The following is a 19388-nucleotide window of genomic DNA, read 5'->3' as shown; positions in this document are numbered from 1 at the left end:
GAGTGGTAATCTCCATTTTAGGAACATTTCTAGTATGTGCAATGAATTCAGCAGGTTCCAGGCATGTCATGTGAGCCAGACACTGAATTTAGAGAGGGGCAAAGATCTGTTCAAGCATTTCCACCTCTCAGTGCAGGATAATCTGCTTTAAACAAAGCCCTCAAAAATGTAGCTCCCTTTGCATCTCCATTGGCTAATCTTATTATAACTTGAGAAGTTAAGGGCCCAGATCAGCAAAACCTCTAGGTACTTGGTTAAGAACTTTTCTGCATTAGGACTTGAATCAGTAGAAGCTGACCACATACTCAAGATACAAAATTGTTTTTCGTAGACTACATAATTGCTGCTTGAATTAACTCTTGAAAGGTACCATTAGCCTTGTATATGGATTGGTCTAATCCAGTCCTCTTCATCTATGGTGATGTGTTGTATTCACGGCATTAGTGTAGGGATTAAACCAACTTCTTCCTATTATATACACACAATGCCAAATGATTCTCTTCTGTAAGTCAGGAGAATCAGTCTGTAGGCTTCATGGGCTTCTATATAACAATAGCAGATGGTGCCTTCATGCTAACATGAAGAATAAAAGCACAAAGGGAAACTGGAAGATTTAATTTCTGGGTGCATGTATCAAAAATACAGAAGAAGAACTGCATCACAATATAACCCTGTGCAGCAATGCAGACAGGTACATCAAGTACAAAATTAATCTTTTATAATTCATTCGTCAAGGCAAACTCGGGTGACAGGCTGTCCCAATTTTTATAGTGACAGTCCCGATTTTGGGGTCTTTTTCTTATATAGGCTCCTATTGCCCTCCCACCCCCGTCCCAATTTTTCACACTTGCTGGCTGGTCACCCTAAGGCAAGCTGTTCAGAATGTGGTGTGGATTTGTGTTAACTTTGGAAAATTGTGTGTTTAACAGGGAAATTTAAATTTAAATTGTAAAAATTTAAAGTTTAAATTCAAACTGCGTGTGTGTCTATGTCAGTGTGTGTGTTTGAAACAACTGCTACTAGAAAAACAGCATGTAAATGGTAAGATTTTGGCTAGTAAAACCTAATTAGTAAATTAATGTAGGATATATTTACTGCTGTGTTTGAGAAGCTGATTATAAAACAACAGTAGGTGCAATGGAACAGATGCTAGTTCAAATCTTAATGTGTGCCCCTACAATAATCAAATTTTCTCTCTTAAATCATAGGTAGATTTTGTTTTAACATCCAGGTCCCAAATCTAGAGAAATTTTAGCTCTATCAACAATTTTCTGATATCATGCATTGGAGAATGCTAACTCCAGTAGACAATGCATGGAACACTCAGCATTCACTCTAATACTGGCTGTGGAACACACAACATCAGTTATTAGAACTACACAAAATCCACTCAGGTGAAATTGAAAATTCTCTCCTTAATTCTTCAATGTTAAATCCTCTTGTGTGAGGAGAGCATGATAACTTGGTGTGTGAGGAAAGAGATAAGGGAAGTAAGGGGACTGTCGTGTAGAGAGGAACAGTACTGAAAGGTGAGCGAGATTTCCATACAAACCCAAGTAGGCGTTGAAAAACAGACATTTTGGCATTTAAATTGTGACCATCAGATTTTTGTCAAATCTGAACTAGAAGCAGATCCCGCTAGTTTCTCAGTGAGATGCTGTATTTCTGGCATTCTGCCTCCACAGGATCTGATCCAAGTCAGTGGGAGCTGAGTAGGCTCATAGGTCTTCAGAGGAATCACGTGGCTGACACGTGTCTTGTTTTTAATTCAATATTTGAAGTGACTCATCCTGCTTGGCATTTTCACTGCTGAATTTTACATGTAGGAGTCGCAGTGCTCGATGTTTTGGCCGAGGCCCTGGTCGTGTCAACACACGTGTTTAACTTTACTGCCATGAGGAGTCCCATTGACTTCACTGAAGTGAAACATGTGCATAAGCATCTCCAGGATCAGGCCCAAGAAAGAAGACCCCCTCACCCCCCCGTATAGCTCTTCGCATGTTGGCTGGATGTAATCCAAGCTAATGTTGCATGTGAAAATCAAATGGAGAGAGACTGCAGCTGAATGAAACAAATTTTAGGAAGCCTTCTCAGTGGACATTTTAGAGTCTCAAATTGTTGTAGAGGAAATGCTTTCCTAAAAACTTCTCATTGATTCATAGACTATTTCTCTCACCACTGTGATTCAACTGGCAGGATTTGACTTATCAGTGAGGGTCTGATCCAGAGCCCTGTGAGGGAGATGAAAAGACTCCCGTTGACTTCACTAAGAGTTGCCTCAGCGTCATAATGAATATAGTGAATGCCAGAGCAAAGATCTGAAACAGGGAGTCTCCCACTCTTTTTGGTACTGAATAGACTGAAGGAGAGAGAGCCACCCAACAGCCTCCATCTGGAACTTTGACCACCAAGAACAGCCTCCTCCCTGCCATATGGTGTGGCCCATCCTTGTACTTCTATGACTCATTCACTCTGGTAGGGGAATAGGGGGATCCATAGCAATCGTTAGATAAAAACATGACGACATTTTTATACTCTATTCTTCTGAATGAGCAGGGACACTGCTGCTTTTATTACATCAGCATAGTTTTATTACAGTATCATTTTTTATTCTCGAACACTTCAATATCAGATAAGACAATATTATCCAAAACCAATAATGAGCAAGTAAAACAGCTTCAGTTCCCCCTGCCCTGAGTCCTGTCATCAGTGTTACCCTTCTTCTTCCAGATCCACCTCTCCCTGTTCCCAACCACAGCTGTCCTGTGTCCCTGACAGCCGCAGTTGCTGCGTCTCTTCTCTGGCAGGAGGGGTGGGCGAGGGAGTGATGCTATACTGGATGGACACCAATACCACTTCCTAAGCTTGCTAACAGGATGCTTTGATCCTCACCACTAGCAAATTAGCACATCTTGTCTGGAAGATGATTGATCCAGATCTCAAAAGCCAGGACCTGCTGCCTAACACTTTGCAGCTAGATGCTGGGATTTCTAGAGCTGATTTGGAAGCCATGAATGTTATTTCGGTAGCTACTCAACCACTGGCACTTTAGGGGTTAACCTGGGCTGGTTTCCCGGCTGGCTGGTTAGTGAATGCACTGCCACTGGCCACCAGGGCAGTTGTTGGTTCCAACCTTCTTACTTCACTTCACATTTGTATTTCCAATTGATTGATTGATTGAAGGGGCAGGCTTTTCTTTGTCACTAGGTCTGCGTGGAACATTTTTTTAAGATAAGTCTCCCTGAGCAAGTTTATATGCAATCATGGGTGACATGGTTAACTTACGTCAAAACATTTGCAACTTCCAGAACTTGTGTGTGCCTACTTGGACACACAAGTTCTGTTACTTTGCTGGGATGGACTCTCTGCAGAGGGTGAAATTCACCCCTGACAGAGAGGCCAGGTCCAGGTTCCAGAATCACTTGAATCCTGCTTTCACCCAAACAGCATTGTGAGTTGTGTGCACACCTCTCAATCATCCCTAGTTTTGAGGTCTGCCACTCATTTTAGTCCCAATGTTACCACATTCCACACATGTAAATAAAAAATGAGGAGACACCACATCAGAAATAGAGCCATGAATCAGAAGCTCTAGAAAGAGAGGCCTTGACACTAAAGGAAGCAGCTGTTTCCTGCGTGAGCGGTGTTGTGTGTCCCCTTTGCTTTGGGCCTGTAAGCATAAGACCTTAAGAACGGTCGTACTGGGGCAAACCAAAGGTCCATCTAGCCAAGTATCGTGTCTTCCGACAGTGGCCAGTGCCAGGTGCCCCAGAGGAAATTAATAAAACAGGAAATCAAGTGATCCATCCCCTGTTGCCCAATCCCAACTTCTGACAGTTTGGGCCTTTGTCACACCTTGCCTCCCAGATTTGGCCTGTAGCAGATTGAGAACTGTTCTTTGTCTGACCTGCCCTGGAAATTGGCAGCGTGACCCAGAGAGAGAGAATTTGAATCTCTATCTGAGGAAGGAGAAGGGGCAGTGGAGGTTTGTCAGCTGCTGAAGTGAACATTCTCCTCATGAAGTGAGGGGGAATTATGCATGTGTGTCATGAAGGGGGTGGAAGGCATAGGACTAGGCCTGTCTTCTTCCCACTTTCTGAGTGTTGGTCATTCCTTTGCTTTTTCCAAGCAGGTCCGAGGTTCATAGATTTGAAAGGCAGAAGAGTCCATTTCGATCATCTAGTCTGACCTCCACAGCTGGTCACAGATTGCACCCTATGGTTCCTGCACTGAGCCTACTAGTGTGAACAGCTGCACAAGTCACAGCTAGTGACAAGCGGGACGTGGTGGCATCCTTTTGCAAACTCAAGTCCTGTGCTGTAGGACAAGATTTGCTGCGAAGTGGTTGTGCTCTTGGCACTGGTTTGTTTTAACTGCCTTGCTTCTAATGAAGCAGTCCTTTGTTGCAGGAATTATGTTCATATTCTCCCTGCTTATCGACATTGTATAAACCTCTGGTATCTGCATCTTATCTCAGAACACAACCCAGACAATACCACCAGGATATTAATGTTTGCATGGCGCCTCTGAATTCCCTTACTCTTCTCTGCTTTTCTTACTGGGTCTGTGAAAAGAGAGGCTGACAATACATCCCATTTTGACCGGGACAGTTCCTTTTTTAAGCCCTGTCCTGGCCGTCCCAACGGTTTTTGGCAAACATGGGCGTTTGTCCCATTTGTTCTTGGCCAACTTGATCAGCTGCCAAGAGTAAACGGGACAAATGCCCATTTTTGTCAAAAAAGTGGGGTGTTGTGCAGAGGAAGGGGGGGAGATGAGCAGAGATGCCGGCCCCATGTGGGATGGGGAGGGGGAGGAGGAGGGCAGGGCTCTGGCAGTGGCGGGGGTGCCCATGGAAGAATTTAGAGGAGACTCTGTCTGGGAATCCTTGCTGTGTTTCTGGGCCCTGTTGTGGAGTTTTCTGTTGAGGGAGATGGTTTGATGCTAGGTGACCAGGTTTGTCCCTCTGTGCCTGGCAGACTGGGTCACAGTGTAACGTTGGTCTCAGATGCCTCTTGCTCCCGTTTTATTGGTGGGATTTTCTGAAGCAGTTTGGCTTTTTGTCAATGCATGTTTCTTCTTTTCCTCTCTCTCTCTCTCTCTCTCTCTCTAAGCTAATGACCAAGCACCCTGGCAAACGCCTGGGATGTGGCCCTGAAGGGGAGCGGGACATCAAGGAACATGCCTTCTTCCGATATATCGACTGGGAGAAACTCGAGCGCAAAGAGGTTCAACCTCCGTTCAAGCCAAAGGCTGTAAGTTTGATTGTATTAAAGTGTCTCTCTATCTCTTCCTCCCCCACCCCCACTCCAACACACACTTTCTCTCTCTCCCCCCGCGCTCATACACAAGCATATGTGCAGATGCTACTTTCCTTGCCCACTCGATGAACATATCCCACACTTTATATATTTAGGAGATCCCACGCCTATAACGCAGGCACATGTCTAGCAACCATCCTAAGAGACTAAATCATTCTGCCTAGCGGGGCCCCTCATCTTGTCTTCAGAGTACAGAGGTAGAAAGCCTATGTGTGTTGGCTGAGGGATCTTATTGCATTGCAACACCTCTCAAATCGTTAGCACCTGGGTCACTCTCTCCTGTTCTCCCTCTGAAGCTAAAAATGTCTCTTTCTAAACTGCCTCTTAACATCTACCTCGGAAACATATGCTAAGTCTGAATTGATAATGAAGCAGCAATTCACTCACTGGCTTCTACCCCAGATGAAGCCCAGGAAATATGGAGCTTGAATTGTGTATGAGCATTAGCAGAAAGCCAGAGGAGAATCCTTGGGATAAGGAGTATCAGAGTTTCTTGCATTGTTTCTGTATTTCTTCCTGCTGGACTTTGCTAGCTGGGATGCAGGTTATAGGTACTTCTGGGGGATGGGAGAAATGTGCAGTATATATTGCTGGATGTAGGCTCTAAACTCTGAGAGGTGGGTCTGCCAGTGGTCTGGAGTCTGTTTAGCTACCGTGGGTAAGAGGAATCAGTACTTTGACAGCATGTGGCTGGCACTGAGAGGCAGTTTGAGCCGCCAGTAATGCAGCATGCGTTTCAGTCTGTATAACACCGTGCTTGAGGCATATGAGTCAGAAATCGGAGGAGAAAGGAGACATTTTGAATAACAAAATAGAGTTCCGTGCCCGATGTGAGAGGAAGGATGGCCCAATAGGTAGAGCGCTATCCTAGCTCTTAGGGGACCTGCCGTGGTGTTCCTGTAGGACCTCTCTGCCTCAGTTCTCCACCATACAACGTGGGTCATAGCGATGCCCTGCCTCAAAAGAGTTCTGCGAAGATAAATACCTTAAAGATTGTGACGGGCTCAAATACTACAGTGATGAGGAACATATCAGTATGAGAGAGAGAGAGATGGGTCTCCTGCTCCTCTGTCCCTTTCTGCAACGACCATATGGCAATAATCGCCCATAGGCCGTCCATGTGGTGTTGAGAAGCTAAGGGCATAACAGCCTTATTACAATCTACTTCCTGGAGTCTCCAGCTTTGTCCTTAGGTTGCTCACTTCTTTGTGTGTGCGTGTGCGTGTGAGTGTGTGTGTGTCCTGTTCCTCACTTGTCTGTCATTTTCTGGGTCAGATACCTGCACTCTGCGTGATCCCGTAGACCCAAAGTTAAAGCTGATTCACAGGATTCGTGTTTAGGAACCTCAGGTTGAGCTGGAAGGAAGCTCCATCTGGTCATGAGTACGTCCCTCTGCATTATGGCGGAAGTGATTCAATTATCCCTGACCCACTCCTGATAAATGTGCATCTGGGTCCGACTGTCTCAAGTAAAGGAGGATACCAAAGTCCTTTGTTCCATCCCAGTTTCAAAAGCTTTCCCTAAATTTAACCCCAATTTTCCTCACTGCAGCTTAAGGCCATGTTTATTTTTCTGTCCTCCGAGGTGGAGGACGATAAATCTTTGCTCTATTAGTAACATCCCAGCAGTATCTGTATGCAGCTGTCCTAGCTCTTCTTAGCAGTTTTGCCCCATGTCCTGACCCTTCTCTCTCAGGTCTTAATTTCCGAACATTTTATTATTCTTACTCTCATTGTACCTTTACCTGTATCCTGATCTCATCACTGCGGCTTCCTTCATGGGGCCAGTTTCCTGTAACGAAATGCCCAGACTTACTCTAAGAACTGGTTCCCTCCGAGGATACTCATTCGCTATTAACAGCACATGGAATGCATGGAGCATGTGCCTGTAGGAGACGATTTAGCATTCCATATCTCTGGTTAAACACCAATCTTTTCTAGCACCCTCTTCCCTTTTAAAGCCCTTTGCCTGACAGTTCAGAATGGAGAAATTGTCCAGCTGGTGGGCAAAGTTAGCACCACCCGAGCTGCGTGACAGCTCCCCATTTGCCACGCTCATTACCTTATGCAGTGTTGCCAAGACTCCTGTTAGGGCACAGGAGTGGTCCCTGGGAAATCAGATTCTGTTCCCAGCTCTGCCACAACCCCCGTATGACCTGGGACACCTGTCTGCATCTGCAGAACTGGGATAATGATACTTATGTTCCTCCTTGTGCTCATTTGTTCTGAGTCTCCCAGTCCCACATGGATCCTGTGGACCCCACCAAGCCCCGGAAGGACTCTGGCTTTCCACCATGTGCTCGAACATGATTATGTTTAAATTACTATTATATATTTACAAAGAACTCCAGCTTACTGAAGTCTTGTCTGGGAGTGAAGGAACTCTGCTGTCCTACGAAAAGGAATTCAGGCACATATGACCCAAGATCTGCTGCTGTGGGATTTGCACTCTGACCATATTCCCAGATAAATAAATGCCCCATTCCTCGCAACTAAAAGCGTATTGGACATTTTGAGACTCAAGGGAGTGGGTGACACCTGGTTGAGGATTATCCATGAAGTCTAAACTGCTGCCTTGTGCACCATGACTCAAAGGGGAGGAAGTTGTAGGTCGTACCCTGTGTGGGAAGAGGTTTCCTTGCTGCTGTCACAGCCCTGGTAAAGCTTCCCATGCTAGACACTTGCCAAGCAGCTGAACCCATGTGCTTTTGAACTTCTCTTGGTCTGGCTAGGCTCTGGCATCATCTGTCTTTGGCCTCCATGGCATACTTCCTGAGCACGAACTCCATCTGCTCCCCTTCACTGAAACTCACTGTCCAGCTGCCAGGACCTGTGCTGACCTCCCAAAACATCCCAGTAGCGCAGGCCCGCTCTTCCCCAGAGCTCCAACTGTGTGTTCACTGTTCACTTCTCCAAGAACGTGTGACAGTTGAAGCACATAACATGCAACCTAACAAGAGTTCCAAAACCTGTCTCTCTTTACATAGCACAAGAACTAACAGATCCAGACAAAACAATAAAATACTCACACTCCCTTCCCTGCCTCAGTTCCCTCACCACTCTGGACTGTTCTTGGGGCTGAAGTGGGAGTCCGCTAGCATGTCCAGGATCCTCCCCCTTTTCCTTCTGCACAGCCTTGCTTTCTACTTCTGCCTCTGCTCATCTCCCTCTCTCTTTAAAACAGCTGGGGGGAGTCCTTCTTTCATAAAGATGCAGTCCCCATTGTCAGGTGTCTCTCCCCCAGTCAGCCCCGTCGGGTGTTGAGAGTGCCTCACCAGCTCATTCAGTTGCATGATTACTACCACCTGGGTGAGCTGTTTTTCTAGTCTGGCTGTCTTCTTTGTCCAAGGGTGCTTCCATTTGAATAGAAGACTATCAAGGTTAACAACCCTGCATTACTAACCTTGTGTCAGCACCCCTTGGATGGTATCCCTAGGTGGGGGTAAAAAGACAGCAGAAAAGCAGACTAGCCTCACAATCAAAATGGAGTTTGCAGTTTGATAGAGAGATGTAACAAAGAGTTCATAATTTCAGACTGGAATTCATAAGTTGTACATAGATTCACCAAATCATCACAGCTGGTGAATCATTTTGGGTCAGCTGTAAAGCCAGACCCTGATTTGCATGCTCAGAACAGGAGATATTTGTGTATATTATGTTAATGTTCAAAAATGAAAACCCATGTGGGGCTGAAAACTCGAGGAGAGGTGAGGATAATGCCATGTATTTTAATATGTGTCTGGAAATTGCAGCATCTAACACAGGGCCCAGGAAGCTCAGAAAGTGACTTTCGTTTGGCAGTGATCCATTTTTCCTGAAATTTGTAACTGCTAGTTTTCCCCATCTGTGCTCATTTTCTAACCAGACCTGCTTCTTCCTCTCCTGCCATTTACCAGTTTCTTCCTGAGCCAGATGTCCTGTTACTGTATCTGCCACACGTTGCATCTTTTTGTTTGTTTGTTTTTAATGCAAAAAGTTGAATTCTGTCAAAAACGCTCTCTCAATGTGTTTGTTTTTAAAATGTTCAAATTGTGTCCTGCTGTAAATGTCTTATTTCTTTAAAATTTCCTTTGAACGTGGACCTTGGAATGGAGCATGGTAAGCTATTGTCTGTTGTTTCTCATCTAACAGCTTGCCGTGGGAAATATTTTAACATTTGATAGGAAAGGGAGATTGGTATTAAAGCAGGTTCAGTAGATTTTTGGATTAGTGAGGATTAAGATGACTCAGGTACCTGCTGATGATTTATATTTCAACAGCCATGCATCTGTGTTGAAAAATATATGTTCGTTTAATGCCATCTGCCAAAAGGAAATCAAAGGAAAGGAAGACTTTCTTTAAAAAATGCTGCAGTCTGGTTATCAAAATGCCGATTCACAGTCACAGGGATACAGAAAATCTGGGTTTAAAATATCCTTGAGGGAGGAAGAGTTTGTGATAACTTTTAAAAGTTCACCTGTAATCTAAGGCTTTTAATGGCAGAAAGGTGCACGCAATGGCAGTATGTGCTCACATAGTCTTTTTCACTTCCACAGAAATCTTTTTTTTTTTTTTATTTCAGATTAGCCATTGAAATAATGTAAAGACAATAAATGACATGGAACTTTTCGTGTCAACCAAGGTTTTAAAATACAGACTGTAGATAAGTCTCCATATGGACACACATGTGCACATGTGTAGAGAGCTTGTCTGCACTACCGAACGTTGCCATGTTTGAACATGAGTCAGCTGACGCCAAGCTGATCACAATTCCATGGTCAGCACAGAGCAGAACCCACTGAGTTCAGGATCAGGTCAGCTAATTCAGTTGATGACAGCTTTGTTCAAACACAGCAAAATGGTTTGCACTGTACACAAGGCCAGAGGCCAGAGCGGCCACTGCTCTCATACAGATGCCAGTTAAGAAGCTAATGGGAGTGAGTTGGCGCTGGGCTGGGTCAGATCCTCATCTGCTGTGTTTCAGCTCTGGTGGCGTCTTTACCACACTGGGTGGTCACCTGTCTATACATAACTCTTGCTGGGGACTGTCTTCACTAATCTCCACTTTTGCATAGCACCCAAGAACTCCTTGCAGTGTCTTCCTAATTCTGTAGCAGCTCTGCAGACACAGCGGCTGGATTCAAATGTAGCCTTTGTTTACTCTCCCCTTGTCTGGCTGCCCTGAATGGCCACGCTTCACTTCTTGGAAAATTGTGTAATTTTAAAACAAACAAGCAAAACCAGACAGTTAATTATTCAGCCTGAGTTGGGTCTGCTCTGTCCTTGGTGCTGAAAATACAGTCTTGCGATCTTGTGGTTTGGTTCCTGCTGTGGTGCTTGATTAATCTTTATCACAGTGACTGTAAGAAGAGATCCGGGCTGCAGCTTGTCTCTGGTATGCAGAAAGTCAGAGATTCTGACAAGGGGCTGTGCTTCATTGCTCTTAGGTTTGGTCTCTGCATACCAATTCCCTGCCTGGTGGCGCTTGCCCTGAGAAGTGTGTTTACACACTCGCTCTGCTTCTCTTTGAGATAATTATTGTTTTTGGTGTCTAATTACTCCTTTACTTTACATAAAACCTAGTGATTTGAAAAGTCTCCTCACTCTGAAAGCGTTGAAATCAAATGGCAGAGTACAGAAGTACTGACAACAAGGAAGTCAGTGAGGCTTTTTTTTAATTCGTAATTTAATAATTATCTAATTGCATAAATTAGATCTTAGTTGAATCATTTTGAGTTAATGAATATTGAAATACTATTTACAGACCCAGTTACCTAGGAAATGAGTCAGTTATGCTCTCCTAGCTCATTTTTCTTGCTGTAACCTCTGTTGTGGTGAGGTGAGTCCAGGAGACCCTCTGAGCCATTTCCGAATCAGAGATGGTTAAGGGTTTAGTGGGCAGCTCTTCTGTAGGCAAGCACATGTAACTGTGCAGTGTGACTGAACGGTACCTCAGTATGTGTGCACTCTACAGCATGGTAAGGCTCAGTCAAATGGAGAACAGTTTTCTAGCTGGATACAGCAGAAATCCCCAACTAGTCAATGTTTTAAAGTTAAATGTTTTTTCCCCCTAACAAAATGGACATACAGAAAACCTATAGTGAGGGTAAAACCATGAGCTCTTCTCTGTCCCCCTCAAGATCATTCTCTCTGACCTCATTTTAATGATTTGGTTTATGTTTTCATTCTCTTCTGAAAAACCTTTTTGTTACAGAAGAGACTTAGCAGCCCTGATTCAGCAAAACATTTCAGCAAGTGCTTAAAGCCCATTGAAGTCAATGAGACAGAAGCATATGCTTAAAATTAAGTATATGCTGTGAAGAACTGGGACCTATATTATTAACCAGTTTTTTTGCATACTGAAAATATGTACTCAGTATGCAGAAGTGTTCCCAGTGTATCCCTGCATATAGATTTGGTGGGGGGGGGGAGGTAACATTTTCAAATGCACCTAAGACCCATTTTCAAAAGTGACTTAGGAGCCCAGTTAAGGACTAAGACTCCTAATGGCTAGATTTTTAAAGCTATTTGTACACCTAAACATTCAGACAGGCACTTTTGAAATTCTCACTAGGTGCCTAACTCCCATGGGAGTCAGCCCCGCTGGGTGCCTGTCTGCATCTTCAGGCAATGAAATATCTTTTCAAAATCTGACCGAGTCACTTTTGCAAATGAGATTTTGGCTTCTAGGTCACTTAGGGGCTTTTAAAAATGTCACCCTCTCTAGCCTTTGCCCCAGGTTGGAGATGGCACATTTCAATCCTCTCTTCTCCTTTGAAAATGCCACCCTTAATAGGGCACTGGCCATTAGCAGCTTGTAACAACCCCTCTTCACAATAGGCTGAGATTTGTATGGTTTGTGTGATTGCTAGGGGTCCTTAGGAAAAAGCAACCCTGCTCCCCCAGAGACCCCATAGTGCTCCTCTCTGAAGGCCGGGCAAGGGAGGTGAAGGCCCACTCTGGTGAGCAAAGGATTAGCAGCACACTAATGTATCTTGTAATTCTGCATAACTGTCTCTCCCTCTCCTGGCTGTGAAAAGGGGACAAGGGGAGTGGAATCTGTTTCATCCAAACACTTCTTTATCAGTGCATAATTTCCACCCATCCTTGTGCTTAGTATAATTTTTAGAAGTTAAGTAGACAAAATGATCAGTACAGCATCTTGGCAGCCCTAAATGCTGTCTCGTTCCCAAGCTGCTCATTTTTCTGCTAAGATGCTTTATAAGTGCAAAGCATGATTACAAAGCAATCAGGACTTTGTGCATTTCATGGTCATGGACAGTGCTTGTTTAAACTTCTCATGCTTACCCATAAACAGTTCTTTCTTCCCACCGTATGGACCAGGATAGCTAGGAAGATGCACTCCAAGTTGAGCTAATGGAAGTATGTGCGATAACTTGGCTTGCTGAGGATTCATCATCTTTTGCCTCTTCATGTGGACTGAATTGCAGGGAGGGTTGTTTTTTAACCCTGTTTTCTGTCTCACTGCAACAGTTGCAAAAAGGATTCTGAAGCAGAGACAGCTGTTAAACTAGGACTTGGAGTCTGGCCAAAAATTACCTGCCTGTTTTTTTATTTTCATTCTGTATAATTTGTGTCGATGTGTAGGTGATGGAATAAGGCAATATGTTATAAGGCGATGAAGTGCCCTCTTTTTAAACCTCTCCTCTTAGCATTCCAGAAAACCTTGCTAGAAGGAAAATACTTGAAAACTCTGGTCCCTTTTCATAGCACTCTGACTCTGATGGAGCAGACCCAGTGCTTTCAGTGGTACTGCGCCCTGAATAAAATACTACTTGTGGTAATCTAGCCTCCCAGTCCCAGGCCTGGACTTTAGCGTCCACAATCTGGTCCTGTCCCAAACCTGGACTTTTGCGTCCAAAAGTCTGGGGGCTTACCTGAAACTCCCCCAAGCTCACTACCAGCTTGGGTATTTGGGCTGCCACCAGGTCAGGTAGGTAATTTACTTTAGGGGGCCTGACCTCCCCCTTTCCTCTCTCTGGTGTCCCCAACCCTCCCTGGGTGGGACCTCCAGATTCCAAATCCCTTGGATGCTAAAAGCAGGGGAAAAAATCCCTTCTCCCCTCCTTCCCCGCCTTGCACAGAAACCGGTTTCTCTACTTCCCAAGCGATAAGCGTTCTCTACCCTCAGGACAATTGAGATGCAAAATGCCACCAGCTTGGCTTTGCCTTCCCCCGTGTCTGCTCTCGTAGCAGTAACAGGAAAAAAACTTCAACCACAAGAGAACAGAGATGATTCTTTGTCTCTTGCCCCGTAGCCTGCTCCTTCCCTGAAAGCAATAGGAAAATAGCTCACAGCCTGGCTTTTCCCTTCCCTTTGCCTCCCTAGGAAAAGAAACTTCCACACGTTTTAAAAGAAAAAGTTTATATAAAAATAGAAAGAAAATATAAAACAATAATCTTGCATTAAGAAACTCAATACAGGCTCTTGCTTATAAGAAGATATGAAAAAACAGTCTGATTTAAAGATAGCCCAATTAAACCAGTCCAACAAATCAACATACAGGTAAATACACCACAAAGATCATCATAGCCGAATTACTTTGCGTTCCCTGGGTACTTACAGATGTTTAGAAGAAACTTTAAGATAAGATGGAGTTAGGAGGAAACCTTGTTTACTCACAGCTGAGCAAACAACAAAGACCCCTGGTATACAAATTCCCGCCCCTGACTTTAAACAATCCAGTTCTCTGATTGGTCCTCTGGTCAGGTGTTTGGTTACCCTTTCCAGGTAAAAGAAACTTAACCCTTACCTTACCTATCCATTTATGACACTACTCAATGGGGCAAATCCACTGCTGTTGTAATAGGTCCTAGCTCCATTGAAATCAACCATGCGCTGAGAGTCTGCCGCAGAGGGAATGAGTGTAGCAGAATCAGGCACACTGCCCATAGGAGACAAGGTGGGTGAGGTAATAGCTTTTGTTGGATCAGCTTCTGTTGGTGAGCGAGGAGCTTTCAAGCTGCACAGAGTCCTTCCTCGGATCTGGGAAAGGCACGCAGAGCGTCTGAGCTAAATACAGATAGTTTAGCATAAGTAGTTAGCACCACAGTTGCCAACTTTCACGTGGAAAATAAGCACCCCAACTTTCACAATAAGCCAAAAGTCCAACTACTGGTAATCCCATTTCAAAACAAGCCAGTCCCTAAGAACCCCAACACTCTGTGACTAGATCTCCCCGGTGTAGTCTGGAACTGGGGTGGGCCTGCTGTGCACCCCCGACTCTCTCATCCTGGCCCCTGCTGCCGGGAGCCGATCAAAAAAAAAGCAACAAGCTACAAGCCAACAACCAACTAGCTAAAAGCCAAAAACTAGCCAACAAGCAACTCGCAAGCCAATTAAGCCAAAAACAAACCTAATTTCTGTGGGTTTGTCATGTCTGGTTCTCAGGGACCATTCTGGCCCATTAACACCCATATAGTTATAGGAGAAAAAGGGGCGCTCGTGGGATGCAAATTGTTGTAATAAGCCATAAATCCATAAATGTTTTTATAAAGACGGTGATTTTTAGTGTCTCGCAAAGTTATGAATGCAAGTTCCCCGGCTCGTCTTCTGAATGCGTTGTGCAGGTTTCCTTTGAAGATGAGGACTGATAGGTCAGATGCAGAGCGATTGCTTTGTGAAAAGTGAGAGTTAGGTTAGGTGCCATTTGAAAATCTCCCTCATTATGATCAGGTGCTTGCAAGCTGTAACAATGAGAGTTTGAGGGTGTGTCCAATGCACCATCTGAGCTGAACTTCAGGAATAGGGGAAGATGTTTGTCATAATAGTGAAAATAGCCAGAGTCAGCTTTGTGGTTTTTCATTGCATCCCCAGGATCAATGGGGAAATGTTTTATGTCTTTGTTGTCTCCACTGGAAATCAAGCAAGATATTGGTAAAACAAAAAGGCTATCTTCTAAACTGACAGTTTTATTTCTGTAGCTGTGAAAAAACCCAAACAAAATAAAAAGGCCATTCTGCAGTGGCTATAAATATTAGACAGGATACTTTGAGGATTTGTGTGAAATAGATTCCCACTTTCTCAGTTCAGGATGGAGTCTTGCGTGTTTGCCCAGAGAGTACTAAACTGGGGTGGGTTGCTTTCCCCAGGTGGCTTTTGTTAAACAGAAAAATTACTATGGGATGTTTTTCTCCTCTTAAAGAGGAGCTCAGTTTTGGAAGCAGTAAAACTCGGTGCTGATGTAAAGAGCATTTGTTACAGCCGACAGCAATGTGAATTCTTCTCTGTATCACTTATCCAATGGAATAAGGCTATCTCATCCTTCAAAAGAAAAACCTGTTAAAAAGTTACTTGTCAATCTGTTTGGAAAGGAATTGGCCTTGTGTTTGTATTCCTATGCACAGCTGCCTGCTGTATTAATTAGTGAAATGCCAGGGTATGGTGCATGAGGGCTCTAAGGTACTAGGGGCTGGGATAGCTGGTTTGCTGATAAATGTCTCCATAACCTTTAAAGAAAGAAGGAGCAATTGTCACATCTCATTCATACAAGGATGAAAGTTGAATTAGGATCCATGAAGAACAAGAACCCTGGAGGCACGGCTCTGATCTAAAATATGCAGCGCAGCAGCTCTTCAAGGTCATTTCAACAATCACTATCTTAACAGCACAACATGGATCCCTAGTTATAGCCCTCAACCTTTGCGTTTTGGATTGTAAGCAGTTCACATTGGGTCATTTTCCAACTCTCTTTTGGTTAGGGCATTTATTTTGCCATGACACAACCTCCCTCCCTTTTCCCCAAAATTGTAGTTATGTGACTTTGAGCTATTACCTATTGGGTTTCTGGGAACTGGGTGGGTGGAAACCCACTCACTGCTAATGGATCCCCCCCCCCCAGCCTAAGGGGAGGATCCACAGGACCTCAAAAACCCAATTGATTTTGGGGGACAACTAATAAAAGAACAGGGACAGGAGTGCAAAGGGTCATAAGAAGGGAGCCTGACGGGAACACCGAGCAGAGAACCCCGGACAGCGCTCACTGCTCCTCGAAGGCGTCAAGGGAGCCAGTGGATGCCGCCCAGAGGAACTCCACCCGGATATGTGAACGGACCAAGGATCGGAAACAAGCCCCACAATCACAGGAGTCTCCAACGGCCAGCCTCCTCTCCCTGGTTGTGTAGATGGCCATTTTAGCCAGGGCAAGGAGGAGGATGACCAGGAGGTCTTGTGACTTTGTGGGGCTACGGATAGGGAGCGTGTAGAGAAGGAGGTGTGAGGGGAAAAAGTGCAGCCAGAAACGTAACAGGATATTGGTGAGAAGCCGGTATAGGGGCTGCAACCTGGCGCACTCTTAAGTAAATGTGTGCCAGGGTCTCCCTCATGCTGCAGAGGGGGAGGTGTCTGGGGTAGGGTTAAACCACGCCAAATACACTCCCGTGCTCATGGCCTCATGAAAGAGCTGCCAACTGATATCCCCGGTGGGCCTCGGGACCAGGTAGAGTATAGGCTGGCCCACTGGGGCTCCTCACTCTCGAGAGGTGGCAGGAGGTCCCGCCACTTTGTGTCGGGGCAGGACACGAGGGTGAGGAAGTGAAGGGTGTGGAGCATGAGTGTGTAGAGATGTTTCCTTGGCATGGTTTGGAAGCAGACCGGCTGCAGATCGTGCAGCCGACTTGCGGAGAAGGAGTGGGTGGCCGGTCGGGTCCACGGGGCAGGGGCCCGATGAAAAGGTCCGGAGGGCCTGGGATGGAGGGTGAGCGAGGCGTGCCCTCATGGAGGACCCGGTCAAGGTAGGCCCTAGCAGCAGGCAGCAAAGTGGCCCTCACCTCCTATAGTACATGCCGGGGAATACAAGGTCTGGAGAGCTCCATACGCTGTGCGAGCATCAGGGGATCCAGCCAGTCTCCCCGGTTGTAGTCGAGGAGGTCTCCGACCCTGGTGACTCCCGCTAAGACCAGCCTCTGGCGCACCGCAGGGGACTCCGCCACCTGCACATGGAGCTGGGGGTTGTGTAGCAGGGGCTCCACGAGGAGATCTGCCCCCTCAGTGGCCACCACGGACCTGGTCGCAGAGAACAGTTTCCAGGTCCAGAGGAGGTCCTGGTAGAAGACTGGCAGCCCAGAGAGGTCTCACGGAAGACACCCCAGATCGAGATAAAGGAGCTGCCGGTCGTACTGGAGCCCTCGGAAGCGGCGCAGGAAGGCGTGTGCCAGTACTCTCCATGCCGGACTACCCACACATAAAGAAACCGCTGCAGGGCCTGGAGGCGGAAGACATGGACCTGAGTGCGCAGGCAGGCAATTTCCTTACATTTTTACAAACTTCAGGAACAAAATCACCTAATCACAAATCTGGAAAATAAATTCATAGTGTCTGAACAACTTTTCAAATATTCTTACTGTAAAGGCCCTTCCGATATTATGGCAGGAGTTATGATCTGTTGATGCAGGATTCTGTAGCTATTTTGGTTAGCATGATGAAATACAAACATTAAAATAATACTTTGTTTCCCTGTAGAATTTTTCATCTCAAGATCTGAAAGAACTTCACAAACATTAAAACCTTGCCCCATTAATCCTAAAGTAGTTGATACTAAGTGTTTAAAAAAACATGCAGCACATCCCTTCAAAGTAAGTTCAGGTCTAGTGCCCCCAAATGTTTCAAATGAGCTACCAAACGTCTCTCCACCAAGAACTTGTGAAGCTAATGGCCAGTGACAGGTATATTTTCAAAGCACTGCAAAGCTTTAAATATATATGGGAGTGGATGGAATCTGCTAATTAGCAGGTAGCTCTTGATATGCTGCATGTTACAATTCTGATAACCTTTTTCAGTTACTTTCCCAATAGTCGATTTTATCTTGTTGCTAAGGGGAAAAGCTAGTGACAAAGTGGCCTAGAAAAGCCCATATCTCCACATTCTCTTGAGCCTCCAGGGTTTGCGCAACTGGCAACTTCATTTTTGTGAATTTATTTTCTATTTTTGATGCTAATCTGATGGCTTTCAGGCAGCCAGCTAGCGAAAAGGAAAATATTTTCACTGCTGACACCAGTGTGTCCAACATCTAAAATATCTTTTGTAAGAGTCCAGGTCTGGTGTTTCATTGCATGGCTTGGGATAGCTACCAGCTGTTGCCAAAGAAACTGGAAGTCTTGATGGATATCGTTCAAATTTTCTATTTTGTAGGTTGTCAGATCAGCATGAGACGATCAGTATGAGACAATCAGGCTGTTTCATCTTAATTTCTAGACATCTTATGACATTTCTAGCTATCATGCCGAGCGAGGGAGGGCATGTGTCTTTAGGTTATCTTCTGCTCCCTGAATCATTTGGCAATAAGGAGCATCCTCTTAACAGCCCCCAGTAGTGCCACTAAGCTAAGGTGCCATCAGGGCTTTTGTTGCAACCTTCTCTTTCCAAAATCTATAGCTTGGCTGCCTTTTAAGATTGTTCTGAGTCTTAGCAGAGATGACAGGTTGGAAGCAGTCTTGGGAGATGTTTTGATTGCGGACGGTGGCCAAGAGAGCAAACAGAATTTCAGTGTTTTCTGCTTCAGTAAAAAGCAGCCACTTACCTTGCGAATGGAGGGTTCCCTTCTGGTGTTCTCAGCCTTTGTTCCCTAAGATGAATTGCATCATGGGACCTGTAGAATCGATTTCTCTCTGCTGAGAGGAATATTGGGTGGGAAGAGTGTGAGGATATCAGAACAGAGGTCTGTGGGGGTGGAGAAATTACCCAGTTTATCTGTATAAAGAGCATCTAACTGGCCACCTGCCTTTCACTCTGATTACTTGGTTCATACATTTGTAACTCTTCCCCTCACTCAGTGTTTGTCCTAGACACTGTGCTTCTCAGTGCAGGGCCTGCATTTCCCCTGTGCCATTTGACGCCCCCGCACAATATAAATGATGAGAATCGCAGTGAACTAGTTCACACCGGATCTACACTTTGGATTGCTTAATATCTTTGTAACTCACATAACTTCTTTGTCCGCCTTGATCTTGAAAGACTCAGGCATTTTTATGGATAATACCGTGTTGTTCAAAGACCAGCTTCTAACTGCTGCTAAACTAAGGCCTGGTCTACACTTGAAAAATTAGATTGCTCTGGCTACCTTGCTCAGGGCTA

The 19388-nt window shown here is 45.1% G+C and overlaps 1 protein-coding gene across 5 annotated transcripts in view; it reads left to right on the top strand.

Annotated features, from left to right (window-relative positions):
• PRKCB (protein kinase C beta) overlaps window positions 1-19388 on the top strand; it is a 272295-nt gene that overhangs the window by 233888 nt on the left and 19019 nt on the right. For all 5 annotated transcript variants that reach the window (XR_004372151.2, XR_012656472.1, XM_032769125.2 and 2 more), the window contains one exon: window positions 5112-5252. Coding sequence is in view for 3 of the 5 variants with exons in the window: in XM_032769125.2 (XP_032625016.1) it covers window positions 5112-5252 (141 nt within the window). In the remaining 2 variants the exon portion in view is untranslated. The remainder of the gene's footprint in view (window positions 1-5111; window positions 5253-19388) is intronic.

Source organism: Chelonoidis abingdonii, chromosome 9, assembly GCF_003597395.2.
Source record: "Chelonoidis abingdonii isolate Lonesome George chromosome 9, CheloAbing_2.0, whole genome shotgun sequence".
Taxonomy (NCBI): Eukaryota; Metazoa; Chordata; order Testudines; family Testudinidae; genus Chelonoidis; species Chelonoidis abingdonii.
This window is presented reverse-complemented; position numbering and strand designations above follow the sequence as displayed.